General features: G+C 45.2%; 2 protein-coding genes across 2 annotated transcripts; both read left to right on the top strand.

The window, feature by feature from the left end:
- Window positions 1-324: 324 nt before the first annotated feature.
- On the top strand, window positions 325-961 carry LOC147971911 (protein FAR1-RELATED SEQUENCE 5-like). Its single transcript, XM_087526425.1, has one exon. It carries the CDS (start codon window positions 410-412, stop codon window positions 959-961), a length of 552 nt encoding a protein of 183 aa, XP_087382551.1. The 5' UTR covers window positions 325-409.
- A 362-nt stretch (window positions 962-1,323) lies between these two features.
- Window positions 1,324-4,001, top strand: LOC147971910 (uncharacterized). The gene is made up of 5 exons (XM_087524170.1): window positions 1,324-2,867; window positions 3,050-3,172; window positions 3,338-3,445; window positions 3,608-3,649; window positions 3,781-4,001. The coding sequence occupies exons 1-5, from the start codon at window positions 2,153-2,155 to the stop codon at window positions 3,999-4,001; spliced, it is 1,209 nt and encodes a 402-aa protein (XP_087380296.1). The 5' UTR covers window positions 1,324-2,152.
- The last annotated feature ends 23,890 nt before the right edge of the window (window positions 4,002-27,891 follow it).

Genomic DNA, 27,891 nt, shown 5'->3' with positions numbered 1-27,891 from the left:
TCAATTTCTTCTTTTTATATATGTGCAGGGAGTGTGTGGCAGCATCCAAGAACAAGGAAAAAAAATGCTTGATCTCAATGAGTTGCCTCCAGATCTCAATGAGCTTCCTCGTGATATGGATCAGCAGCAACCCAGCATACAATAAGGAAATTGGACAGAAAATGGTCGATCTGTTTACTACACGCAGGCAAGTCGTGATGGTAACCCTACGAGCCATGACAATGTGGCAGGCTAGTCATCAGCCTATGGTGCCCCTGTAGTGGTGTCTTTGCAGTCAGAGAGCCATACTCTTCATGACACAGGAACCGAGGCAAATGTTCCTGGTCCAACCAGGACTGAGCTAGAAGCTGGGGCTGTTGACAGAGCTGTGCAAGTAGAAGAAGGAGAGGATGAGGCTGGTTCTCAACCTATGGAACCCTATGTTGGCATGAGGTTTGACAGCCTTCAAATTGCTAAGGATCACTACAATAGCTACGCACTATGGATGGGTTTCTCTATCAAGATGAACACCTCTAGATGGACAGCCCGCACCAATGAATTGATAAAACAACAGTTTTGCTGCAACAAGTTCAAGAAGCCCAAAGCTGATGATGGAGGAGCCGAGGCTCCTCCTGTCCTGGACCCTATTCCAGATCCAAAATCTGTTAACAATGATGAGGAGATGGAAGAAGAACCTCCAATATTTGCTGAAGAGGAGGCTGGTACTAGTAAGAAGAAGAAGCGCAAACGCGAGACAATAAAGCAGACTGAATGCAAGGCGAAAATGTTGGTGAAGCTGATAGATGGGCGATGGGAGGTGACGCACTTTGTTCGTGACCACAATCATCCGCTTGTGAACAAACCATCATTGTCCAAATACTTGAGATCCCACCAAGGCATCTCACCTGATGAAAAGGAGTTTCTGCGCATCTTGTATAACTGCAACTTAACTACAGGTGTGGTATTTTTCTATATCCCTTGAAGAATTAAGTTTCCCTCTAGGCAGTCCAGTGTGCAACTGTTATGGTACTACTGTGCAACTGAAATGGCTTAACTGTGCAGCTGGTGTCCAACTTCCCATGCTTTTTGTATATCACTTTTGGTGCTTCTTGTGCACCTAGATTGTCTTTACTGTGCAACTACACAATGTCCTGTATGCAAAAACTGCAAAGTGTTTGTAAAAAGGTGCAGCTAGGTGTCCATTTCCTGCGATTATCTTCTGTGCCAACACGTGTCCTATTTCTGTGCAGCTGGATGTGCCATTTGTGCAACTAAAAAAGGATATACTGTTTGTTTTTGTATTATGCAGGACGAATGATGCATGTAATGGCAGAGTTCTATGGATCTGAGATGATGGTGCCGTTCGGACCAAAGGCAATAACAAATCTTTGAACAAGTTTCTGTAGAGATGACACAAAGGAGGGTGATCTGATTGAGACAATTGCGCACTTCAAGGATATACAAAAAACCGATCTAGACTTCTTCTATAAGGTGAAATATGATGAAGAGGACAGAGTTGTCAACATATTTTGGGTGGACGGCTTAGCTCGAAAAGCTTATGCGGAGGCATACCACAATTGCATATCGTTTGACACCACCTACATGACCAACTTGTACAATATGCCGTTCGCGCCCTTCATAGGAATAAACCGACATGGCCAATCTTTCTTGCTGGGTTGCGCGTTTGTGAGGCAGGAGTTAGCATCGAGCTTTGATTGGGTCTTTGGAGCATTCCTAGAGGCTATGGATGGCAAACCTCCTGACAACTTCATCACCGATCAGGATGGTGCGATGAGGCAGTCAATACAGAGCATCTTTCCAACCACCGTGCATCACTGTTGTCGATGGCACATCATGAAAAAGGCTCAGGAAAAGGTTGGTTGGCTGCTGTGCCAGAATCCAGGACTCTCTGATGATTTCAACAAGTGTGTTGACTTCAGCTTCACTATAGACGAGTTTGAGCAGAATTGGGCTGGGTTAATGATGAAGTATGAGGCTATGACACACGCGCACTTTGAGAAGTTGTACGAATACAGGTCAACTTGGGTGCCGTGCTACTTCAAACACAGGTTCTTCCCCTTCCTCCAGTCTACACAGCGTAGTGAGGGGTTCAACGCCGTCCTGAAAAGATATGTGAACCCACACAACTCAATGCTGAACTTCGTCAAGCAATATGAAAAAAATCCAGAACCACATCCTTGCCAAGGAAGGCTACAATGATTATAGGACAGAACACCTTGAGATTGAGTTGTGGTCCAACTTCCCAATCGAGAAGCAAGCTTACAAAACCTATACTAGAGACCTTTACCGCAAGTTTAGAGAAGAGTTTGAGCTGATTGGACGTTATAATGCATTCCAAGTTGGTGCTGATGTGTTTGAGCTCAGACCGAACCAGGAATTTGTTGCGAAATATGGTTCTCGAAACTACTTGGTGCAGACAAGGGTGGAGGAGGGTTCCTATTTGTGTGAGTGCTGTAAAATGGACAAGGACGGCATCCTCTGTTGCCACATCCTCAAGGTGTTCACCCATGTTGGCGTTGATGTCATACCGGAAAGGTACCTGCTAAGACGGTGGACACCTACTGCTGTACCTAGTGCGCCAGGGACTGGTTTTGAGCAACCGGATGAAATGCCTCCTCAATCAAAGAAGCAGATAAGGGAGAGGAACATGATATACGATTTTCGGAAACTAGCAAAGTTTGCGAGTGGTTCTGATCCAGCACAAGCTATTGTATACAAGCATATGTGTGCAGCACGTACCGAGATCGGCCACCTGAACAAGTCTAAGAAAAAGAAAAAACCGACTGCTGCAACTGGGCCATCAGATGATGGCAACCCTCGAGGACCTCCTCCACCTCCAGGCAGCAATCAGGGGGCTCATCATCCAGGTAATTATCTGCCCCAACTCCTGATCTAACTAGGTGTGTAACTTCAGTTGCACACATCATTGTGCCCAGTTGCACACACCATGGTAGCCACTTGGACAGAACATATTGCCTAGTTGTGCACGCTGTGTTAGTTCAAGCATCAAGATAACACAGCTAACTTATTTTTCCAGTTCTGGATATAGGTGATGTCAACCCTCAAGGACCTCCTCCCCCTCCTGGCTGTACACGGCATCCTCCGCCACCTCCTCCCCCGCGTGCTCCTCCCAATGGCCCTACAGGCAGCACTCAGGGGGCTCGTCGTCCAGGTAATTACCTGCCCCCAACTCCCCATCAAACTAGGTCTGTAACTCCAGTTGCACACACCATGGTGCTCAGTTGCACCGAACAGGCTACCTAGTTGCGCACGCTGTGTTAGTTCGAGCATCAAAAAGATAAACACAACTGACTTGTTTGTCCTGTTCTTCCTATAGGTGATGCCAACCCTCAAAGACCTCCTCCCCCGCTAGGCCCAACTAGCAGTGCCCTTTGTGCTACTCCCAATGGACCTACAGGCAGGACTCAGGGGGCTCATCACCCAGGTTAGTACCTTCACCGACTCCAAAACAAAAACTAGGGTGAGTGACTTTAGTTGCATATATCATAGAGCCCAATTGAACAGAACATGCTGCCCAGTTGCTTGCGCTGTGTTAGTTTGAGGATCAAGCTAAAAATCTAACTTGTTTTTCATGTTCTGCCCATAGGCGACTACAATCCAAGTACCATGACAGGCCGTGCTACTGCAGGTGTTTTTTTCAACTTAACTTGCACACAGCAACCAGTTAGTTGCACAAAATGTACTGTGTGGTTGCACAAAACATCAGTGCTGGTTGCACAATAACAAAAATACTAAACTTTTTATATGATTATTACACAGGTGATCGTGACGGTCCTACTGCTCCGTTGGAGGCTGCATCCCTTGCACAAGCTTCTGATGATTTTTTGCCCAGGGATCCTCCAATGTCTACTACAAAGGGTAGGGCAAAGAGTCGACGGTACAAATCGGCGCTGGAGCTACACCCAAAGAAGAAAAACAAATGCAGCCAGTGCCAATCTACAGAGCACACTGCTGGTGTTTGTCCACAGAGGCTCCTGTGATTCTGTTTCCTCAGTTGTAACTTTGGAACAAAAAAGGAAAATAATGATGTATTTTTTAGCAATGTTGGGACCAAGTGGACACATTCAGCATCTATGATTCCTCTTTATCTAATTTATGCTGCTTGAATTAGTTCATGCACTGTGTAAAAAAAAGTTGCTATTTGTGCCTTTGTTGGCAACTGGTTAAATATTTAGTTGTTGAACAATTGTATATCCAGTGCTCCTAATGTATCAACAGAAGTGATGATATTGAGTTGCAAACGCAATTACTAGTAGTGTGCAACTACAAAATCTGCTTAATAAAATTGTACAAACCAGCAACTTCCTCCATGGAGCAGAAAAAAAGAAAAAATAGTACTGACCTACTCCTTGTCGTATCTCAGCAACTTCCTCCATGGGGCGGTGTTGTGCACGCTAGTGACCCAATCATATGCCAGCTTCTTCCTGATGTTGAGTACTTCCTTGGGGTCGTAGTTGGGCAGTTGGCTACCATTCCACTCGGTGGCGTTAAGCAGTGCGAACAACCCACACTCATTACTGCAAAATGGGCAAAAAAAAATTTGTCACATAAAATTAAAACCAAATAAAGGTAATGCACTATGTGCAACTGCTTATGTCCTACTGTGCAACTGCTTCTGTTCTACTGTGCAACTGCTTATGTCCTACTGTGCAACTGCTTGTGTTCTACTGCAACTCATTATGTGCCACTGTGCAACTGCTTACGTGCCAGTGTGCAACTACTTATGCGCCACTCTGCAACTAGCTAGATAATCCATTAGAAACTCATAAAAATGATAAAACAGATTGAAGACTAGTACTGTGTCTTAAAAATACTAAAGATTGCACATGTAGAAAAATTTAAAAACTACAAAATGATGGTATATGATTGAGAAGGAATGAAATGCTTATTGTCTTACTTGCCGAGCTGCTTCGGTACGTCAATGTCAATAATCTGGAAGTGCTCGATGTTGAACTTTGGGTAATGCTTCCTCCATAGCTGGCGTACTGCCCCCGCGATGGTAGAGGCGGTGTTCATCAGCTCAATGTTGTCCAGCGTCCTGCTTGAATCAATAACTTCGAAGCGTCCGTCCCTCAAGTTGACACTGAAGACCCAATAATGCCTCCCTCCATCCTTATCGGTTACATCTGCGCACTCGAGCACTGGCAGCATGACCTGCAAGCGTGAATGATTTCAGACAAAAATACAGGCTGTAGCTAAGAAAAACAGTAAAAGACTTGGTCAAGTTAAAAACAGGTTGCAACAAGTATCTGCCAACTAACAAATGTGTCATGTGCAACTGGACATGCTGTGGGTGCCAACTAAAAAAAGATTGATCATGTGGGCACAACACTCACCAAGTATTTTTTGTCGAGACGGTTCTTGTAATCAAACTTCTTGTTTATCTCATTCACATTGTGGATCCCTTGCTGTAATTTTATCTGCAGAGATTATAAAACATGGCTCAAAAATCCTTAGTAGGTGAAAGGCCTCCCTCAAATGGTCAACGAAAAAAGTGCTACAGAACAAAGATGAGGGTAAAAAGAAGGTTTTGGAAAAACTTACAGAAAACCTCAGTGGCATAACAATCTTCTTTGATCCTTCTGGTAAGTTATCCATGATGTGTAAGATTCCAGTCTCAATAACAATTTTTGACAACCATTGAACCGGCTTCATCGAATCAACTAACTCCTTTAAAGAAATGTAGAAAGCACCATACCTGATTATCTCAGGGCTGATTATTTTTTGAAAGCAATAAAAAGACAAGTTAGCTTGAAGGGTCACAACAGCAAAAAAATGTGCATGAAAATGAAAAAAGAACAGTGCGCAACTAAAAGCCCTGTTCTGTGCAACATGCTATGCTTTCTGTGCAACTAAGTGGCTGGTCCTATGCAACTGAAAAAGATATGTATGTAGGCTGTGGGGAGTTAGTTTACCTGGTAGCTCCATCATCTGCTCCTTTGTGATGCCTGACCCAATACAAGAGGGCAGCGTAAAGCTTGTTCACTACCTCACTGGTGCTGAAAGTCTTCTTCTTATTGTAGTCGATGAATGGAGACCTTTGAGATGCTGCGGGCCTTCTTACCCTCATCTGTCTTCGTGCAAGAGGTGGTCCTGAAGAACTGCTCGTGCCAAGTTCTGGTTCTGCGCATATTAGGATGTGGTAATTCTCTGGTGAACCAACATCTATTTCTTGAGCTATTGCCTTGCCAGCATCAGCAGCATCACATCCTTGATTCACAGCTGCTGGGTCCAACTCACACTCATCGATGCAGATCACACCGGCTTCCGCTGTTTCTGCTGCTGGAGCAGGTGCTGGAGCATCACCAGCATCACCATCTATGCCGAGGTCAAAAGATGGTGCATCGCAGAACCCGTCACCATGATAAGAGTTTGATCTTCGTAAGGGTTCAAGGACCAGGGCATCTCCTTGTGGCACAAACACGGGTGCATCATTCACTGACTTGGTTCGCAATAGTGTTGTAGTTGGCGGCCTTGGAGGCTTGCACCTACTTATAATGTCGAACACCTCCTCTTGTGTTAATGGTTGCTGAAAGTCAGCTCTTGGGGACGACACTTTGATAGTTGGATCACCTCCTTTTGTGTTTGGCATTGAAGCATCTCTATGAGTAGGCACCTTGGGACTTGCAGTTGCAGTGGTGCCCTCCTGACCAGCTGTGGTGGTTTTGACTGTGACCATGCTGCTAACTGACACATCAGTTGGCACACTGGTATCTGTAGTTGGCATCTTTCCAGTCTGAGTTGACAGCAACCTAGCAGAACTTGGCACCCCTGCATCAATGGCTGCGGCTCGCAGTTCTCTCTCGTTTTTGAACCCCAAATCTTTTGTAGCCTGTTCCCCCTTTGTGCCCCTGGCAAACTTGACAATCTTATGCTTAGGTGGTTTTGGTGGGACTGTTGAAAGGGGAGTCTTCCCCTTGATCTGTTGAACTTCTCCGACATTGGTTGGCTCTCTGCTCACTACAGTTGGCATATCAGTTTGAAGCACAGCTTCCTTGACCATATTTACTTCAGCATCTGCACTCACCATCTTCTCCTTGGTTTAAGGCAACTGCAGATTCTTCTTCATTGAGACTGCTTTACGCTTCTGGACCACGTGAGGGTTTGCCATGGATGCTGCCTTGCTCTTGCTGGAGCTTAGGTCTGGGAGCTGCTTTAAATATTCCTTGTATTTTTCCTTTGAATGAACCCAGTCAAGACCCTTTCCTGCTTCCTCCATGTCAATTTGATTCTTTTCAGCATCACTTGATAAGAACAGGCTCTTGTCAATGGCAAAGTTGATCTTCTCACACATATCTTTGTCGCTGAAATCTGGCACAGGAAAGGTGGTTGGCAAAGCTAGCTTCAAGTTGCAGAGCTTGAACATATCAATGCTGCTCTGAGACTCTGCTTTGTCATTTTTCTTTGACTTCGGCAAATCCTTGTCTTTCCAGCAAGTTTTGTCAATCAACATCTGTAGTGTGCTCCTGCTACTCAATGAATTGCTGCTGCTCGCAGGGGTGGCATAAGTGCTAGTCCTCCTGGATGTGTTGCCACCTGTACCACCAGAACCAGGGGCGTTGTCATCATCATTGTCATCGCTGCTGTCGCTGCCTCCATTGGATCCCCCTTTATCATCACCATAACCATCCTCGTCTTCTTCATCATCGTCTTCTTCCCTCTCACTGCCATCAGCTACTGCGCCTTTGTCTTCTCCCCTCTCACTGCCATCAACTGCTGCCCCTTTGTCCCCGTCCCCCTCTTTGGCCTCACCTTCTTCTTCCTCCTCCTCTGCATCACTATCTTCTTCCTTGTCCTCCTCCTCTCCTTTGTCCTCTTCTTGTTTGTCCTCCTCCTCCTCTTCCTCCTCATCCTCCTCCTCCTCTGCATCTTCTTCATTGTCATCCTCATCCTTGTCCTCCTCCTCTGATTCATCCGCATCTGTGTCCTCATCGTCGTCAGCACCTATCGCTGCTTCCATTTCCTCATCTTCTTCTGACTCATCCTCAACAAACTCTTCTTCTTCTTGTATAGTTGACCGCCGTCTCTTTCTTTTTGGAGCACGGCGTGACGCCCCAGTTTGCATTGATGGCTGCTGTACGTAAGGATCAATATCTGGTTCCTCGTCATCGATCTTGGCAACTTCTTCAATGAAGGTGCCAACCTGTTCAGTTACAGCCTTGCATAGCTCATTGACCACTTTCGCAATCTTTGCCTTTTTCTGCATCAACACAAAAAAGATTCAGTACTGATTCAGATAGAAAAAATAATAAAAAGTAAAAATGTCTGTAACTGACCATGATGTGATAAGCAAAAACGACTATTACACACTTTCTGGCCAACTAAAAACATGATTCTAGCCAACTACACATGCACTGTGGCACAAACTAAAAAACATGCATTCTGCCAAAAGTTGATGACAATGGTTGTAATTGAACACTTTGACTGCCCAAAAGAACATGTGCAACTACAAAAGCTTATATGTGCAACTGAACATACATCACAGCCAACTAAATTCTGTATTCTCGCAACTACAAAAGTTATACATGTCCATCTGAACATACATCCCAGCCAATAGAAAAATATTGGTAAGTGATACAAGTTTCTGTATGCAAAACACTAACCTGCGGATTGTATGTTATTGGTAACTTGGATGCCACGAATGCTTCAGCTTGCAAAATTCCACCAAACAATGGTGTCTGCTCCGTGCCTCTATACTCCTCTTTAAGCTGATGTCAAAAAAAAGCGAAACATAAAATAACAAGGTTATCAAAAAAGATTTGTGTGTTGAATGAAACCACACATTACAACCTGTGCAACTACAACAAAGATACTGGGGTAGACAAATTCAACTATACATATATGCAACTGAACAAAGACACAAAAACTGTGCAACACACATGGCACCTAAAAAAAGTTTCTACCAACTGATGCAACACATCTGTGCAACAAGATTAGTAAAACTGTGCAACTTAAAAAAGATGGTGTGCCAATTTAAAATGAACATGTGTGCAGATTGCCAAACTGAAAGCTACAATCTGTGCAACTACATGCATTGTTGTACCAGCTGATGACAGTTTTCTGTGCAATTTCCAAAAAGAGTGACCAGACATCAAAAGAACATAGAAGGAAGACACTGTTGGAAAAAAACAAAAAAGAACTCACTTGTAATTTGCCGAACACACCAGGAGAGATAGTATACTTCTTGGTCACCTTGGCAATTAGAGTACTATCCCATGCATTCAATCGTATCGCGCAGTTGCTTACTGGGATGTCATGTACGAGTGCATCAAGGTATAGTATCTGCACCAGACCCAAACAAAAGAAAAGGCCAAGTTCAGTTATTGTTATGAGAATTTCAGCAAACTATAACTGCACAGAAAGAATAGGAACAGATGGAAAAAAGTGGTCGTTTCCACTAACCATCAAGTGATACAAGCAGCAGCAGACAGTTTGCTTCTCCTGGTCCATGTTCCGGAAAGCTTCGTTAATGTGTTCTGCTACAAAGAGGCAGATGTTTGTATTATTTAGCATTTGATGATCTAGCACAAGTCCATAACACTTTGGGCTGAGCTTCAAGGCCGTGGTTGGTGCTAGAAAAGTGCTGAAGGCAATCACAAGCCAGGCCATAAAGAATGTGTCATCCGTTCCTCCAGCCATATCCTGAATCATCTTGAGCCATGTAGTGATCTGGGGATGAGAATTTCCAGTTATGTTGAAAGCCTGTCTGAATCTCCTAGTGGCATCCTTGTCAACTAAATATCTGACTTTTGGACCCTTGTTTGGGAGATCAAATACCATCTGAACACTGTCAGCATCGACACGGATCCTTCCCCTTCCTGGGAAAACCATTTCAGAGGTCTGTGGCTGGTAGGACTGCACCAGGAACTTAGTGAGGTCCACTAGAAGTGTGTCTGATAAGTTCAATAGCCCCCCGACGGACCTCGAAACTAGCTCTGATTTCTGTAGTGGGGTTAGAGAGGCGTTGAAATTTGCAAAGCGCGCTGGTGATGCCCTTATCCTGCCTGCTTGTGATGGTCGCTCCACATCTTCCTCTGGAGCCACCTCAACTCCTTCACCGCTGCCCTGTTGATTAGAAAATGAAAGCATTACACAAACATTAAACACAAGAGAAAAAAGAAAGAATGAAAAAAAACTAGCAATCATCATTTGGATCAGTATTAGAATGAGCTATATATTCATAAAATGGATCATGCCAACTAATATGATGTATTTGTGCAACTAATAAAGCTCATGAGGACAACTGCAAGACTGCCAGTGTGCAACTGAATGTGCAACAATAAAACAGTAAATAAAAAAAGAACGAGACCTGGCAGCTACAAAAAGTTCTAGTGGATGTGCAACAATAAGAAATGATACTGCAACACAAGAAAAACAGTAACTAAAAAAAGGTTTGCAAAGAACTATTCAAATAGCTCATAAACACACACAAAAAACCCACATACCTCAGCATCTGCTGCGGAAGATGCGACAGCTTCTCCAGCAACTGCTGCCTGCACAAAAAAATGAGCACTGATGTCAACTATGAAAAGATGCCAACTAGTGAACTACAAGATGCCAACTAGTGAACTACAAGATGCCAACTAATGCCAACTAATGCCAATTGTATTTAAATCAATATGACTAGAGATGTCAACTACAAAAGGTTGTTATTGAAAGACTAAAAACAAAAATAGTGGTCCAAACTGCTGCATAATTTCATCACTATCTAAAAAAGCGAGAAAAACACTTATATTTGAGATTTTACTTACCCTAGAAGATGACTCAGCTCCCTTGCCAAGTGCTGCACGTCTAGTCCGCTTTACAACACGGAACTGATTAGCATCCTAAGAAAAAAAATAAAAAACATGAACATGGGAAAAACAAAAAAAAAATGTTATATGACCCAAACAAAACCAAAAAAATGGACTTGTGTCATCAGCATGCCACTTACCTCAACATCCTCTCCCTGCTCAACACTCTGCGCAGGTCGTGGCTGGCGATTAGCAGGACGCTTCGAGTTCCGGCGAAGCGGCTGACTTCCAGAACACTGATTAAGCAACCAAAAGAAAACATGAAAAAAAGACATTAGCATACATGCATAAGTTGAAAACAACTCAAAAACAAAAGAAAAAAAGTAAAAAAATACATCTCCTTCATTGCCATCCGCATCTCCTCCTATTATAACCATTTTTGCCCTGCGGCAGGAAATACAACAAAAAAAACATAGTTAGAAGATGTGGACAACCAACTACTACAATGATGCAGCCAACTGGGCAGTAAACCTTGTGCAAACTGGACATCAAATAAGCCAACTAACTTTTTTCTGCCTAGTTATTACTTGCCAACTGTGACAAGTAATACCTAGGCAGAAAAAAGTTAAGTAAAGGCAACAAGCTCAGTGAGATAACTTATTCTGAAAAAAGCGTCCCTAGTTGAACATGAGGGGAGACACATGAAAACAACCATATCCACAACAAAAAGACTTGCACATTGAGAAAAATTAAAAATGGAAAATTGGCAAGCATTGGTACTAATTTGCACAAGTCAAGGGGTCCTAGTTGCACAAAGCACGAGAATAACACATAAACCACCACAGCCACCACAACGCTGGTGGATTGGGTAGATTATATTGGAAAACTGGCAAGCATTGGTGCTAAAATTGCACAAACAAGAGTCCCTAGTTGCACACAACAGAGGGGAAAACAGCCAACTCATGCGCAAAATGAGTTAGAAGATGCGCAAAATGAAGTACAGAACCAACTAGTACATGGATGCAGCCAACTAATCAGGCAACTTGTGCAACTGAACGACGCGTAGACAGACAACCTAGCACAAAATAGCAAGCAAACTAAGCAGGGCAACTAGTGTCCATTGTAAAACACATGGACAACCAACTTGACCACGAAAGCAGAGCAACTTGTGCAACACAAAAACAGTATATATATACAGCCAATTAGTATATGGATGCATCCATCTAATTGTGCAAATGAACAACATATAGACGGTCGACCTAGTGCAAAACAGCAAACCAACTAAGCGGGACAAACTAGTGCAGGTGTAGAACATATGGACAGCCAACTAGTAAAACTGATGTAGCCAACTGAGCAGGCAACTTGTGCAACTGAACAATATGTAGACACCCAACTAGCAAAAAATTGGTGCAACTGCAGAACATAGGGACAGCCAACTACTATATGAATGAAGCCAACTGGATAGAATTTTGTGCAACTGGAACACAAGTGTCTACCAACTAAAAAGTGGCCGTGATACAAGTTTCACCCTCTTAGTTGGTTTGCACAGGTAATGGTCCCTAATTTGCACAGGTAATGGTCCCTAATTGCAAACAAGAGAAGAAAAACACATGACCCACAAGAACCACCATAAGGCTGGCAGATTGGCTATATTATCTCAAAAATTGTCTACTACTGCTCCTAATTTGCACGCAAGGGGCGACAGAGTTGCACACTGCAGGGGAAAAACACTCATCAAAAACACCAGATCCACCGCGAGGCTTCAATCCACAGAAGAGGCTATATCGCCGCGAACCACTCATCCTCCCTGAACCACTCGTACCGTACGTATATGCACGAGCTCACCCCCTACTGCAATGCAAAAACGACGGGATGAGCACAACCCTAACCCACCCCTGCCAATCCGGCGGTTTCCCAAACGAAGTAGTCCGCTGGGGTGACCTCAACATCGACGGAAAATGAGTTCGACCTCCCTAACCCCGACCGCGACCTCGACCTCTACCTCGACCTCCCTGACAACGACCGCGACCTCACCGGAAAACGAGCGACCTCACCAGAAAAAGGAGGACGGGCGAGTGGAGAAACAAGCAGGGACGAAGATGAGGAGCGCGCGTAGGAGCATTACCTGTGCCGCCGCGGACGACGACCCTCGCGGCGCGCCCCGCCGTCGACCACAACTCGGCGGATTTGGAACCGCCTCCGAGCACCAACCAACGGCGAAAGCAAAGGGGGAAAGTGGAGGAATGGGCGGCGAGAGGTGGGGGTGGACGGGGTAATGGCACGAAATTCGAAATCACCACCCACTACGCACGACGGCTAAAATGCTGGAGAACTGCCTAATCCTCAATGACATGTGGGTCCCACGGACGATTTATCTCGCGCAGCGCGGCGCAATCGGACCAGGCGACTAGTCCACACGCGGGTCTGAGCGGCGCGGCCCCACCTCCCGACCAGGGGACACCTGGACACCATGCAGCGTCGATCGGGACAAGATCAAGCGGCTCTCGTTCGGCCGCTCGTTCTGTCCATATAGCGCATGGCGACTTTTTAGATTTTAGGCAAAAATAATTGCCAGCCCCTGGAACACGCCGTCTTATTTTCCAGCCGTGACGCACAAGATAAGGTGAGCACTCCATACGTTTTTACGTTTTTGTTGTTTTCATACACGATTCATTAATCGTTCGCCCGATCGCCCGATTAGGCAGGCCACCTGGGCCTGACTTGTCTGACTCGATCTCTCCATGGCTGTTACTTGGGCCTTAGCCCACCGAAGAGGTACGTTGCCAGGTGTCCCGATCTCCTTCCTATTCAAACAAGTCCTTCCTCTTTTGATCTAAAAACATCCTGTTTCGTCCAATCCTTCCCGCGTCGGTCGACTCCTCCGACACAAACTCTCTTCAAGCACGCAGGCGCCCATGGGGTGATCAGCGGGGACTCCTTTGTCCCACAGGCCGATGAAGGCACATATAAAGGCTTCTCGACTCCCTCGAGTCCTCGACCGAAGCCCCAATTCAATTCAGCGACAGGAACAATCTCACGGGAACAGGGGGCTTCCTCTATGTGGGGTGCGCACCACGTCGTCGTCGTTCTCGTCGGTGGCGTTCTAACCGTTATGGGCATGGAACCCTAAAGCTACCGGCAGCTTTTCCGAAGACAGGAGCTACATCTATGCCGTGTTGATCGTAGTTGAACTAACGGTGGCGACATGAACAAGTTGCACGGCAGCGGCGGCAGCGGTGACATCAGCGACATGAACAATCTGACAGGAGCAGGCTAGCTTTATGTGGGGTGCGGGCGTGTCGTTGGTCGTATTCTAACTGTGGCGGGCACCGGCATCCTCACCGCCAGTGTCACGACGAGAGTCGTCGGTGCATGTGTTGCATGCCGCTGTTGTGGAGTTGAACAACTGGAGCTTCCATGGAAGGAGAGGAACGTTGGCTGCTGGAGGCCGTGATCGTGGAAGGCAACGACGAGTCGACGATAAGGAGGTTGGGGAGGAGAGGGCGGAGGGGTAGACAACAAGAGGCCATGATTAGTTGCAGAGATTGTGAGGCACGTCGGGAAGGCACCATTTCTGGTGCAGCAGGAGATTGTAACTACGTGGCGCGACCGCGCGAGCCGGCGTCTAATAGTGTCCGTCGTCAATACCATACTTGAGGGATATAGAGAGGAAAGGCGATCAGGTCCGTTGCAATGTCAAGCTATGATTAACTTTACATGGGCAATTATGGCTGTGACTTCGATTACTAACATGGTGTCCAAGTTCCTCGGAAAATTCCGTTTTGCACAGCTAGGACGACCATAGCGCTAGACCGATGCATGAGCCCTAATAAACTCATAATAATGCATCTTCTAGGACATGCATGCGGTGTTTCTTAAGTTTGTACTTCTGGAGTACAACAACTAGAGATCGGATAGGTTATTTCCTAGCATGGCCTAAAGGGCACTGCTTGCAGCAGTGGTGCCAAAAATTGCTGCCCATACGGTGTCGTTGCTTTCCCGGTACATACTTATTAGTCTCACCATGTTTTGTTTGATATTGTTGGTAAATTTTTCAACTGATTTCGAAATAGTAGAGAGAGCGCATACAGATTAGGATCGTTGTCAGGCCACCTCAAGGTTGCCGGCAGCAGCTACCAGTGTCCAAGAACTGATTTTTTTATTAATAGTAATTAGTACCGCAGCAATTAAAAAATTGATAATGGTTGGGCCGAAATTTGAAAAATAGGAAGGACACTATTGACAACGGCGTCCAGGCTGGACGCTATTGCGAATGATGTCCACGGCTGGACGCTGTTATAAACAGCGTCCAGTTATGTGGTTCGGTCAGGTGCTCTTATTTTAACTATATTGAAAGTATTTCCTCTAATAGATTTAATATGTGAGCTTTGGTTTTTTTGTGATGGTTGTGAGGCATCGATAACAAATCACTGAAATGCCCATTTGTTCCATTCTAGACCAGTTTGCTTTTGCCCAATTAGAGGAGAAATAGTCTTAACACATATGAATGTATGTATTTCTAATTCATTAGCTACTAAAACTGTCGCAAGAAAGTGTAATTGTGCATTCTACACCTAAGTCTTGATTGCTTTCTGGGCTGCCTTGAGGGCGAAAGCTTCCAGCAATTCAACCATGGACAGTGTGCTCCGGTACACTCCTTGCTACTAAGAAAACAAGTCGAGTGGTGAGCTAGTCAGGAGGCCTCCCCTCTTTCCCCTCTCCCTTCTGCGTCGCGCTCCCGTGAGCTATCGAGGGTAACCCTAGCCACCGTCGTCGCGGTTCCCCCTCCCACTCTCCCTCCTCCCTAATCGTTGACAAAGGGCGTGGCCAGGCGAAGCCCGGTCGGCGCAGGCGGCGACGGGGAAGTTTTGTCTTCCATGCACAGGAGGTCAGGCATGGGTCAGATCGAGCAGGCATGGACACCTCGTTGGAAAACGGGTGTGGTGGTGCGCCGAAGCAGTTACAGACGGTGTTGTGGCGGCGGCTGATGGGCGGCATGGCGGCACGGGCGGCACAGGCTGCTAGGTGCGGCAGCGTGGGTCGTGGGTGGCGCTGGCTGCGGGCGGCTACCCCTGCCATGGGCGTGCAGGTGGCATGGTGTCCGGTGTTCAGCAACCAATAGTGGTCTTGGAGACAGAGAGTGCGTGCGACAGGGTAATCCTTGTTTGGCTTGCACCAGGCCAATGGCAGCGGCAACCGTAAACGTGGCTATCTTCGTGAAGGCAGCGTTGCAGCTACTCTCCTCCTTCGGTTTGCTCGTGAAACCCATGATTTTTTTGAATCGGCGGTGGCGGTGCTCTGGTGCCGTGCCCTTCCTGAAGGCACCGTCTTGGAGTCCATGATTCATCGGGCGCAATGTTGTCTCTTTGTGACACCTCTGTCACGGTGGAGCACTCTGACCGCTTCTTGCAGGACTCTTTTTGTATTCTTGTTGTGATCTTGGAGTGGGTTGTGGTGGTGTCGCTGTTATTTTGCATTATTGTATCTTATCTCGAGTGTATATGGTGTGCTGTCGTGTTGTATGATCGTTGCGTTATCTATAAAGCAGGGTGTGAGCCTTTCTCGGTAGGAAACATCTCGAGTTCACGCCAACATGCATAGATATTCATGCACAAATTCACAACGCATCCACTCACGCGGTTATGTATGCCTAGTGTAGGAGAGCAACGGGGGTTTAGCGGATCACCATTGTGAGCGAGGCACGACGATGGGAATTGGCAAAGAGGTATAACAAGGAGCGAAATAAGGGTGGTGCGTTGCTAGAGTGCCATTTTCGGTGGGCTAGAGGTGGCGGAGTCTAGCTTTGGTCCTGCGGAAGTTTCTGAGGGTACAAGTCGAAGTCCGGAGATAGCCGGAAAGGGTCTGGTCGAACCAAACACAGTGGACACTGTTTATAAGAGCGTCCAGCTTTGGACGTTGTTGGTATTGGCGTCCAGCCCTAGACGTTATTATTCCTAGCGTCCTTCCTATTTTTCGAATTTCTCATTAGTGTTTCTTAGTTTCAGAATTACTGGAATATTAATTATCAATAATAATTTTTTTTGTTAATAGTAATTAGTACCGCAGCAATTAGAAAATTGATAATGGTTGGGCCGAAATTTGAAAAATAGGAAGGACGCTATTGACAACGGCGTCCAGGCTGGACGCTATTGCGAATGTTGTCCACGGTTGGACGCTGTTATAAAGAGCGTCCAGTTATGTGGTTCGGTCAGGTACTCTTATTTTAACTATATTGAAAGTATTTCCTCTAATAGATTTAATATGTGAGCTTTGGTTTTTTTTTGTGATGGTTGTGAGGCATCGATAACAAATCACTCAAATGCCCATTTGTTCCATTCTAGACCAGTTTGCTTTTGCCAAATTAGAGGAGAAATAGTCTTAACACACATGAATGTATGTATTTCTAATTCATTAGCTACTAAAACCGTCGCAAGAAAGTCTAATTGTGCATTCTACACCTAAGTCTTGATTGCTTTTCTGGGCTGCCTTGAGGGCGCAAGCTTCCAGCAATTCAACCATGGACAGTGTGCTCCGGTACACTCCTTGCTACTAAGAAAACAAGTCGAGTGGTGAGCTAGTCAGGAGGCCTCCCCTCTTTCCCCTCTCCCTTCTGCGTCGCGCTCCCGTGAGCTATCGAGGGTAACCCTAGCCACCGCCGTCGGGGTTCCCCCTCCCACTCTCCCTCCTCCCTAATCGTTGACAAAGGGCGTGGCCGGGCGAAGCCCGGTCGGCGCAGGCGGCAATGCGGAAGTTTTGTCTTCCATGCACAGGAGGTCAGGCATGGGTCAGATCGAGCAGGCATGGACACCTTGTTGGAAAACGGGTGTGGTGGTGCGCCGAAGCAGTTACAGACGGTGTTGTGGCGGTGACGTGACGGGCGGCATGATGGCACGGGCGGCACAGGCTGCTAGGTGCGGCGGCGTGGGTCGTGGGTGGCGCTGGCTGCGGGCGGCTACCCCTTCCATGGGTGTGCAGGCGGCATGGTGTGCGGTTTCAGCAACCAATAGTGGTCTCGGAGACGGAGAGTGCGTGCGACAGGGTAATCCTGGTTTGGCTTGCACCAGGCCAATGGCAGCAGCAACCGTAAACGTGGCTATCTTCGTGAAGGCGGCGTTGCGGCTACTCTCCTCCTTCGGTTTGCTCGTGAAACCCATGATTTTTTTGAATCGGCGGTGGCAGTGCTCCGGTGTCGTGCCCTTCCTGAAGGCACCGTCTTGGAGTCCATGATTCATCGGGCGCAATGTTGTCTCTTTGTGACACCTCTGTCACGATGGAGCACTCTGACCGCTTCTTGCAGGACTCTTTTTGTATTCTTGTTGTGATCTTGGAGTGGGTTGTGGTGGTGTCGTTGTTATTTTGCATTGTTGTATCTTATCTCGAGTGTATATGGTGTGGTGTCATGTTGTATGATCGTTGCGTTATCTATAAAGCAGGGTGTGAGCCTTTCTCGGTAGGAAACAACTCAAGTTCACGCCAACATGCACAGATATTCACGCACAAATTCATAACGCATCCACTCACACGGTTATGTATGCCTAGTGTAGGAGAGCAAGGGGGGTTTAGAGGATCACCATTGCGAGCGAGGCACGACGATGGGAATTGGCAAAGAGGGATAACAAGGAGCGAAATAAGGGTGGTGCGTTGCTAGAGTGCCATTTTCGGCGGGCTAGAGGTGGCGGAGTCTAGCTTTGGTCCTGCGGAAGTTGCTGAGGGTACAAGTCGAAGGCCGGAGATAGCCGGAAAGGGTCTGGTCGAACCAAACACAGTGGACGCTGTTTATAAGAGCGTCCAGCTTTGGACGTTGTTGGTATTGGGGTCTAGCCCTGGACGTTATTATTCCTAGCGTCCTTCCTATTTTTCGAATTTCTCATTAGTGTTTCTTAGTTTCAGAATTACTGGAATATTAATTATCAATAATAAAAATTTCGGGTCCAAGAAAACTGTGCCATTTATTAGTGTAAACAATTAATGTTTTCCTACTACTTTTTTGAGTATTTGTGTTCTACATGATTATTCTTACTCATGATATGCTAACATGAAGTTGCTCTTTCAGGACATGCGTGGGGGTGTGCCTTAATGCATAGTTAAAACAATTACCTTTCTTTTTAGAGTATTGATAGACCCTTCTTCACATTAAGTTATCATTTGGTTTCACAAGTTTTTTTACACTAATTCAGTTTCATTGTTTTAGTATGTTTTCCAAAAACATGTTGCCCTGCTCCTCCCATCCATAAGTATCCCTCAAGGGTATCATGTTTGTTTTTTATTATCCAATTAATTAATATTTTCTAGACTCTCTCAAACCTGTATTTTTCTGTCTCAGGGTTTCCATTGGTATTTGTTCCAATGATTTTTTTTCTTGAAGTCTGTTTTAATTGTCAGTCTTTGTAGACGGTGATCCATATTGCAATTGATTACAATTTCTGGCCAAAATGGATGAGTTTCTTGAGGCGTGCGAGGATCTGTTTCTCCCGTTGCAACGCACGGGCATATGTGCTAGTAATAATATATATCTATCCCTAATAATAAAGCATAGATTAACTCCGTGGATTCACCGTCACAATACGCTTCTTCCCGTAAATTTACGTTTTCAGTTTTTTATTCAATATTATCCAAGGTGGTACTAATCTATCTCTATATCCCTACACGAGCCAATGATCGATCGCTAGCAAGTCTCGTCAGGCCGATTGACAGCAAGATGGGCCGATAGCTCTCGCCACGCACGATTGACAGCCAGATGGGCCTTTGCTACTATGTGTGGATTCGAACACAGGACCTATGTGTCCAACGAAGACAAGCTAGCCACCCGATCAGCCAACTTTTCATGCTAATGCAAGGAGAGACTCTGTATATATTTATTGTGCTGCAGGTTGGCCCATCCATTCTGCGCAGCTCTACTTTGGCTGCTCCATCCGGCCGAAGGCCTAAGCGGGGCAGGATTGTACCAATTTTAGAATCAGCTGCGTCTTTGCATCCGTTAAATAGTCCCACATCGTTTTCTTACAATGAAATCTACCAATTTATATATGTTACCAAGTTGAGGAAGCAACAAGCCGCCTCAAAAATCAACAACCAGGGAGATTGGGATTGTAGCGACGAAGAGATGTACTCCCTCCGGTCCTTTTTAGTTTGCATATAAGTTTTGTTTGAAGTCAAAGCATCTCTACTTTGACCGAATTTATATAAAAAAATTATTAACATTTACGATGCCAAATCAATTTTGTTAGATTGATTACGAAATGTAGTTTCATGGAATATATATTTGGTATGGTAGATATTGATATTTTTTAATATATATTTGGTTAAACTTTGCAAAGTTTGACTTGACCCAAATTTAATATGTGGAGTAAAAAGGACCGGAGGGAGTACATTGTGTGCAATGAAATGAGGAGCCAATGGAAGAATGACCCGATGAAAAGTAGATTAACAATTTTTTTTCCTCCATAGTGCTTCTATGCACCACTTCTTCCGGTTGTCATGTCTCATATCAAGATCTTTTCTTATGTATAGCACACATGCACATGGGACAACTCATAATGCAATATCTCAATTACTTATGCAATTTGATTGAGCTTTCCGACAAGATTACCAAAAAAACAAGGTATAGAAAAAAATTAATCATATTTTCAGTTGTTGGTCATGGAATCGGTCACAACGTTTAACCTAATGATTCTTCCGTCCTGTGTCGCACTACATATGTCTCGCATTAAATGCGGATAATTAATACACCTTTATGGGTGGATAACACCTACAATAGTGGAGGTCGGAATAAAACTTTGAAAATTGCAAACCAAATAATGTGTACATTTTGTAAAGATGGTCTGGTTGAAACTATAATTATTTTTCATGTTCTGAATAATTAACACGGGATGTAAATCAAATCATTGCACTTGTGTTTTAGGACATTCTTATTCGGTAGGGGCGTGCAATGATTTTTTTCTATACCAAACAAAAAAACACAATAAAAATAATCTTTGCCTAATAATAAAGCACATGTTGAGTCTCTCGGGTTCACCGTCACAATGCGCTTCTTCCCGTAAGTTTACGCTTTCACTTTGAATTTAAAACATATAGGCGAGGTGGTGCTAAAAAACTGTTCATTGGTCGCGTACGTCAATTCATATGAGTCGTTGTTTTTAGTCCCTCCGGCTCGCTCGACTGGGCCTGGTCAAAAGGAAAAAAACGATGCAAAAAATACTTCACGTGAGTTTCCAACCCACGACCAAGGCCATCCGTCCGGAAGAACAACACCAATTCAGCTGGTCTGTTTTGTTTCAACTCAAAAAAAAGTTGGTATGTTTTGTTCTGCAAAATTGTGTCCCTGTAGATATAATATTCCCACGTCGCTTCTTTGCACCCTATCTTATCAATTTTCATACATCGGCGGATTTGTCTTAGCAAAAGTCAATAAACAGAAGATGGAAACCGAACGAAAGAATTAACCCCGGAAGTGGGAAGAGGGAGCAAGGAATAAAGAACGAACGCTGGAGGAATTTGGCCAGAAGAAAGAAGGTCGGCAAGGCAAGGGGGAGGCGTTTTGGCTCCCGGGTGCATTTGCACCCGGATGAATAGTATCCCAAAAAACAAATTAAATGTTTTCAAAAAATTCTGAAAAAAATTGTAGATGATCGTGTTGGCGTCGCAAACATGCTTGACAAAATTCACGCGGAACGGAGCAGTGGTGTTTCGTCGGCGAAAAAAAACAAATTTGGGGTGACATTTTAGATTGACATTTGGTATTTGATTTGTTTTTGCGCAAGCCAAAATGATTGACATTGTTGTCAAAATTTGCAGGTCGCATTTATATGTGACAAAGATGAGCAAAAAATTTTGTCTCAATTTTTTCAACATTTGAAAATATTAAAAGTGGGCCCGGATGCAAATGCACCCGGGAGCCGAATTGATTTTCCGGGCAAAGATGCAGATACCCCCAGTTAGTAAACAATGTTGTGGCAAACTCGACTAGCCCCTGTTGTGTGTAGGAATCAAAGTTGATTGTGTTGTTAAATTATCCCACCTCGCTCCCTTACATACAATATACCCAACTTATATACGTCTCTCAGTTCCCTCGGTATCAGGAAGAGGTATCGAGGATTATGACAGAGAAGAGACCTTGGAAGGAAGAGAGGCTAAGGAAGGAAATATGTATGTAGAGGCTAAGAAAGGAAAGAGGTGGCTAAGCTAAGGAAGGGAAAACAAGGAAGGAAAGAGACGATAAATATGGGCTGCTGAAAAGAGAGGATAATTAACTTTCTAAATATAATATGGACTGCTATTATGTGGGCTATTAAATGATTCATGAAGACGTGAATAATTTAAGGATGGCGGATATGCATGTTGATTCACGTTGCCTGTTGTGATGCCCTGATCAATGGATGAAAGATAGCTGGAGGGAGTAAGAGAAGAGGATGTGAATAATTCAAACTCGCCAGGTTTAAAGGCTCAAGATAGAAAAACGTGAGTGGTGTTGATTTTTTTAGTTGACTTGAAAAATAACTCAACTCCATGCTTTAAAGTCTCAAGAAAAAAACATGAAGAGATTTTGGTGTTGATCGTTGTTAACTGAAGTTGGATTTGGTATTTGTTTATGTCCTTCACAGACTGGTAGAGTGGTACTAACTATTACCCGACATAAAAGGCAGAAAGGAAACGAACACCATCCATAATCCAAATTGGATACGACATTTTTGGACTAACATATTTACACGTGTTAGCACACTTGCGGGAAGCATGATAATAACTACTACGACAAAAAGCTAGAAAAGAAATAAACACCATTCATAGTCCAAATAGGATTGCACATTGTTGGACTAACATTATGTACACAGGTTAGCACACACGCAGGAAGCATATATACCTAGATGGCCTGTGAAGTATACGGCGAAGATTTATACATGCAAGCAGAAAACAAGACAACTGTCTTTAGGTATATACAAAATAAATTGTCTTCATAGAAGATGCATGTCTTATATATTCCAAAAAAGTATGGAAGTGTTTTCCCGCTACTGATTGTTGTCAATCCTTACGAGGGACGATCCATGGACTAGGTGCGAGGAGTAGATTGCGCAGGGCGGCCCTTACGCCAACTTGATGTGATTATAGTTTTTAAAATTTTAAACATTCCCTTGCATTAGTACACTTCAATGACATGTGTGTCATGCAGTGGCCGAGCTGATCGCCTCAGGATTGACAACTTTCGAACGTGTTATGATCAAGTGGACAATGGCGGAACTATCAACAAGGGCGAAAGAAGTATAAGAGGTGGCAGGGGTGTGGCGGCATGTTGAAATATATGACGTCGCCTGTGGAAGTCTTGAGATATGGTTATTGAGTTAATTAAGGGCATGCAATATTTTTTCTCCCGTTGCAACGCACGGGCATATGTGCTAGTAATATAATAATAATAATATAAAGTACGGATTGACTTTGTCGGGTTCACCGTTATAATACGCTTTCTTTTCATGTCATAATACGCTTTTACAATTTATATGAATAAAATCGTAATATAAACGAGGTGGTACTAATTATTTGGTGTTTATAATTGATCCCAACAGGGCTCGGGCCATCGCAGCCTATTGGGCCTGCGCAAGCAGCGATTAGAGAAACTGGCGCTCACAGGGGCGCGTAACGGGCCGGCCTATTTGTATTTTTCTTTCTGTTTGAAACTGGCCCATTTGTCCCATTTGTTTTTTCCTTTCTGTTAGAAACTGCAAAACGAATGCGTGGGTAGCATGGTGAGAACACAAGACCTCGCGAACCACATACGGGAACACCAACCACTACGCCATGGAACGACGCACACTTAGAATTTTCGTCTACTGCATTTATTCTTTCTGCAGCTCGCAAAGCCCCAGACCGTTGCGCAAACCTTTTTTTCTTTTTCTCTTTTTCCATAACGGTTTTGTTCGCCTTTTTTGCTAAATACATGCACTTTTCGAGAAAAGAATGAAAGAACTTTTTTTCAAAATGCACCAGTTTTTATAAATTTGGAAAAAAAATCATTTTTTAAGTTCATCAAATTTGAAGAAAGTTTATTGAATCTGAAAAAAAGTTCATCGAATTTGAGGAAAGTTCATCAAAATTGGAAAAGGTTCATCAAATCTGAGAAAAGTTCATCATAATTAAAAAAAGTTCATTGAATCTGAAAAAAGTTCATTGGTTTTGAAAAAAGTTCATCGGATTTGAAAAACAAGTTCATCGAATTTGAAAAAAGTTCATCAAATTTGAAAGAATATTTCATCGGATTTGAAAAAAGATCATCACATTTGAAAAAGTTCGTTGAATTTGGAAAAAGTCCATCAAATTTTGAAAATAGTTAATCAGATTTGAAAAAAAAAGTTCATAGGATTTGGGAAAAGTTCATCGAATTTGGGAAAAATTCATCAAATTTGAAAAAAATAGTTCATCAAATTTGAAAAAAAGGTCATCGATTTTACTTCAATGCTTTTGAAAAAAGTTAATCGAATATGAAACGAAGTTCATCACTTTAGAAAAATTGTTTACGAATTTAAAAAACGTGCATTAAAGAAAAGAAAAAAGGATAAGAAAAAAGAAAAAAAGAAGAAAAGAAGTAAAACAGAACTGATGAATGGAATAAAGGAGGAAAGTAAAGGAAAGTTGCCCGAGAGGGTGGGTGGCCGTATGGTTAGAGCGTAGCGCTCCGGCACAATTTCGAAGCCTCCTTTGCTCTTTAAGATTGGAAGGCCGCCGATCTATCGGGTCTGCTGCTCTCATGCTGCTGCAAATTGAACCCAGATCCACGCACCCCTTAAACTCCTCCAGGTCGTCGTCCGTCAAGCTCCTGGCACGCCCCAGGAAACTGGGCCGGTCCAAATCGCGGCGGGGTGGTGTGCGCTGCACGCGCCCGTTAGCAAAATGGCCTGTAACGGGTGCCTGCAGCCCTAAATAGGGAATGCCTTCCCCATGCGCCTCCATATATGACCAGCACTCGCACTCGTCCGTCCCTCAAAAATCCCCAACCGCAGGCACCCCTGGCTCCGGCGCAATTTCGAAGCCTCCTCCAGTCTTTAAGATTGGAAGGCCGCCGATCTATCGAGTCTGCTGCTCTGATGCTGTTGTAAATTGAACCCAGATCCACGCACCCCTTGAGCTCCTCTAGGTCGTCGTCCGTCAGGCTCCTGGCACGCCCCACGCCGGAATCCCTGGCGCCTTCTCCGGCGCCGTTTGGGGCCCCGTCTTCCCCGGCGAGCATCACTGGCCGCTGTTGGGGATCGTAGCAGAAATTTAAAAATTTTCTACGCATCACCAAGATCAATCTATGAAGTAATCTAGCAACGAGGGGAAGGAGAGTGCATCTACATACCCTTGTAGATCGCTAAGCGGAAGCGTTCAAGTGAACGGGGTTGATGGAGTCGTACTCGTCGTGATCCAAATCACCGACGATCCTAGCGCCGAACGGACGACACCTCCGTGTTCGACACACATACGGAACGGAGACGTCTCCCAAGCCTTGATCGGAGAGGTTGAGGAAGAGAGTCCAACAGCAGCACGACGGCGTGGTGGTGATGGAGCTCGTGGTTCTCCAGCAGGGCTTCGCCAAGCACTATGGAGGAGGAGGTGTAGGAGGAGGGAGGGCTGCGCCAGGTTCAAGGGTGTGGCCGCCCTCCCACCCCTCCACTATTTATAGGTGGGGAGAGTGGGGGCCGGCCCCCCTAGATCCCATCTAGGGTTGGGGCGGCGGCCAAGGGGGGGAGGAGTGCCTCCCAAGTCAAGTGGAGGCCCTCCCCCTTAGGGTTTCCCCTCTCCCATGCGCATGGGCCTTGGGGGGCTGGTGCCCTTGGCCCATTAAGGTTAGGGCGCCCCCTTTACAGCCCATGCTGCTGTATTGGACGTGGTGGAACATTTTCCAGACCTCCGGACCCCTCCGGAATCCTCCGGAACCTTCCGAAAGCTTCCCGGTACAATACCGGAAAAAACCAAACTTTTCCCGGAACCCGAACAACAACTTTCCATATATAAATCTTTACCTCCGGACCATTCCGGAACTCCTCGTGACGTCCGGGATCTCATCCGGGACTCCGAAAAACATTCGATAATCACATACAAGTCTTCCTAATAACCCTAGCGTCATCGAACCTTAAGTGTGTAGACCCTACGGGTTCGGGAACCATGCAGACATGACCGAGACAACTCTCCGGCCAATAACCAACAGCGGGATCTGGATACCCATGTTGGCTCCCACATGTTCCACGATGATCTCATCGGATGAACCACGATGTCGAGGATTCAATCAATCCCGTATTTAATTCCCTTTGTCCAGCGGTATTGTACTTGCCCGAGATTCGATCGTCGATATCCCGATACCTTGTTCAATCTCGTCACCGGCAATTCTCTTTACTCGTTCCGTAACACATCATCCCGTGATCAACTCCTTGGTCACATTGTGCACATTATGATGATGTCCTACCGAGTGGGCCCAGAGATACCTCTCCGTTACACGGAGTGACAAATCCCAGTCTCGATTCGTGCCAACCCAACAGACACTTTTGGAGATACCTGTAGTGAACCTTTATAGTCACCCAGTTACGTTGTGACATTTGGCACACCCAAAGCACTCCTACGGTATCCGGGAGTTGCACAATGTCATGGTCTAAGGAAATGATACTTGACAATAGAAAAGCTTTAGCATATGAACTACACTATCTTTGTGCTAGGCTTAGGATTGGGTATTGTCCATCACATCATTCTCCTAATGATGTGATCCCGTTATCAACGACATCCAATGTCCATGGTTAGGAAACCGTAACCATCTTATTGATCAATGAGCTAGTCAACTAGAGGCTTAGTAGGGACATGGTGTTGTCTATGTATCCACACATGTATCTGAGTTTCCTATCAATACAATTCTCGCATGGATAATAAACGGTTATCATGAACAATGAAATATAATAATAACCAATTTATTATTTCCTCTAGGGCATATTTCCAACAGCCGCGCCCTCCGTGGCGACGCCGCCTCCTACTGCGCATCGCACCATACCTCCTCTGCCTCCTAGACGCTCTTGACCCAGCGGGTTAGGCGGGGGCGTCCGCGGCTGCAGGGTGCAGGGAGAATAAGGACAAGGAGCCCGTCATGGCCGCTAGCGTGGCAGTTGTGGAGCAGGGGTGCGGGAATCCTGGCAAAGGAGGAGCCATGGCCGCCGCGGAACTCCTTCTAGCAGCGCGCGGATGTGTGCCCTCCATGGCCCCGCCGTCGGGCTCCCGGAAGCGCGCAGATGTGTAGGAGCCCTCCCACCATGGCCAGTGAAATGCGGGGGAGCGAGGAGGGTTTGGCGGCACGCGCAGGTGCGGGCTCTCCCGGTGGTGGTGAGTGCAGGTGGCAGTTCTGGAAATCGGGGTGGGGGGAGGTTTCCGGAAGAAAGGAGGAGATTCGCTATCCTGGAAACCGACGAGAAGGTGCGGCGTTGTGGGGAGTGGAGCGCCAACGAGGGCGCTGATTTCTACTACCAAAGCCGATGTGTTACTTCTCAAAAAAAAACAGCCCACGTGTTAGCTAGCGTGCATGCGTGTTGAGTTTCAACACTTAGACGTGTTAGGTAGCGAGAGTGTCACCAAATCTCTCTGAGACGTGTTAGCGCAGATGTGTTTATTCTCTTACCGGATTTGATTTTATGCTACATATTTTTATTTTAAGGTTTAAATTAACTTTGTTTATGTCTTATTCGCAAAAAATAATATCCCGTTTTCTCCCTCACGAACTCATACCGGCTATGTGGAGGCGAAAACTAAAAAGGAAACAAACATCATATATACATGGATAAGGATTAGACAATGTTTGACAAAGGCTTTAAGGACACATGGCAAAGGCTTATATGCTCGCACTTTCAATAAAAGCTAGAAAAGAGGAAATTATGATTAGTCCTGAATTGAGGTACAACAAACGAAGTAAAACAAGAAGTTAGAATGTCTATACGGCGGGACATCGCGGTTAACACACCGTGCATGCCTGGACGTCGGACGAAGTATACTATATTTTTATTATCCGATGTCGATAACTCAAAAGAAGCATTGCGTGTGTGGTATTTTTTTTACCATTATGGTAATCTAAAATAAGGTTGTTCACCCGATTAGTTGACTAGGATTCACTTCCTAAGTTTCGAACTAGCAGCCCAAGGAC

The sequence above is a fragment of the Triticum urartu genome, chromosome 5A (assembly GCF_056163025.1).
Source record: "Triticum urartu cultivar PI428250 chromosome 5A, HENAU_Tu73, whole genome shotgun sequence".
Classification (NCBI taxonomy): domain Eukaryota; kingdom Viridiplantae; phylum Streptophyta; class Magnoliopsida; order Poales; family Poaceae; genus Triticum; species Triticum urartu.
Note: the sequence above shows the minus strand (reverse complement) of the source record. Positions and strands in the feature narration are given on the sequence as shown.

Excerpts from the sequence above, each read along its gene's own strand:
- LOC147971910 (XM_087524170.1), top strand. The coding sequence starts at position 2,153 with ATGAAAAAAATCCAGAACCACATCCTTGCCAAGGAAGGCTACAATGAT. Across the intron at positions 3,173-3,337 it reads TCAGGGGGCTCGTCGTCCAG|GTGATGCCAACCCTCAAAGA; the intron begins GTAATTACCTGC and ends TTCTTCCTATAG. Across the intron at positions 3,650-3,780 it reads GACAGGCCGTGCTACTGCAG|GTGATCGTGACGGTCCTACT; the intron begins GTGTTTTTTTCA and ends ATTATTACACAG.
- LOC147971911 (XM_087526425.1), top strand. The coding sequence starts at position 410 with ATGGAACCCTATGTTGGCATGAGGTTTGACAGCCTTCAAATTGCTAAG.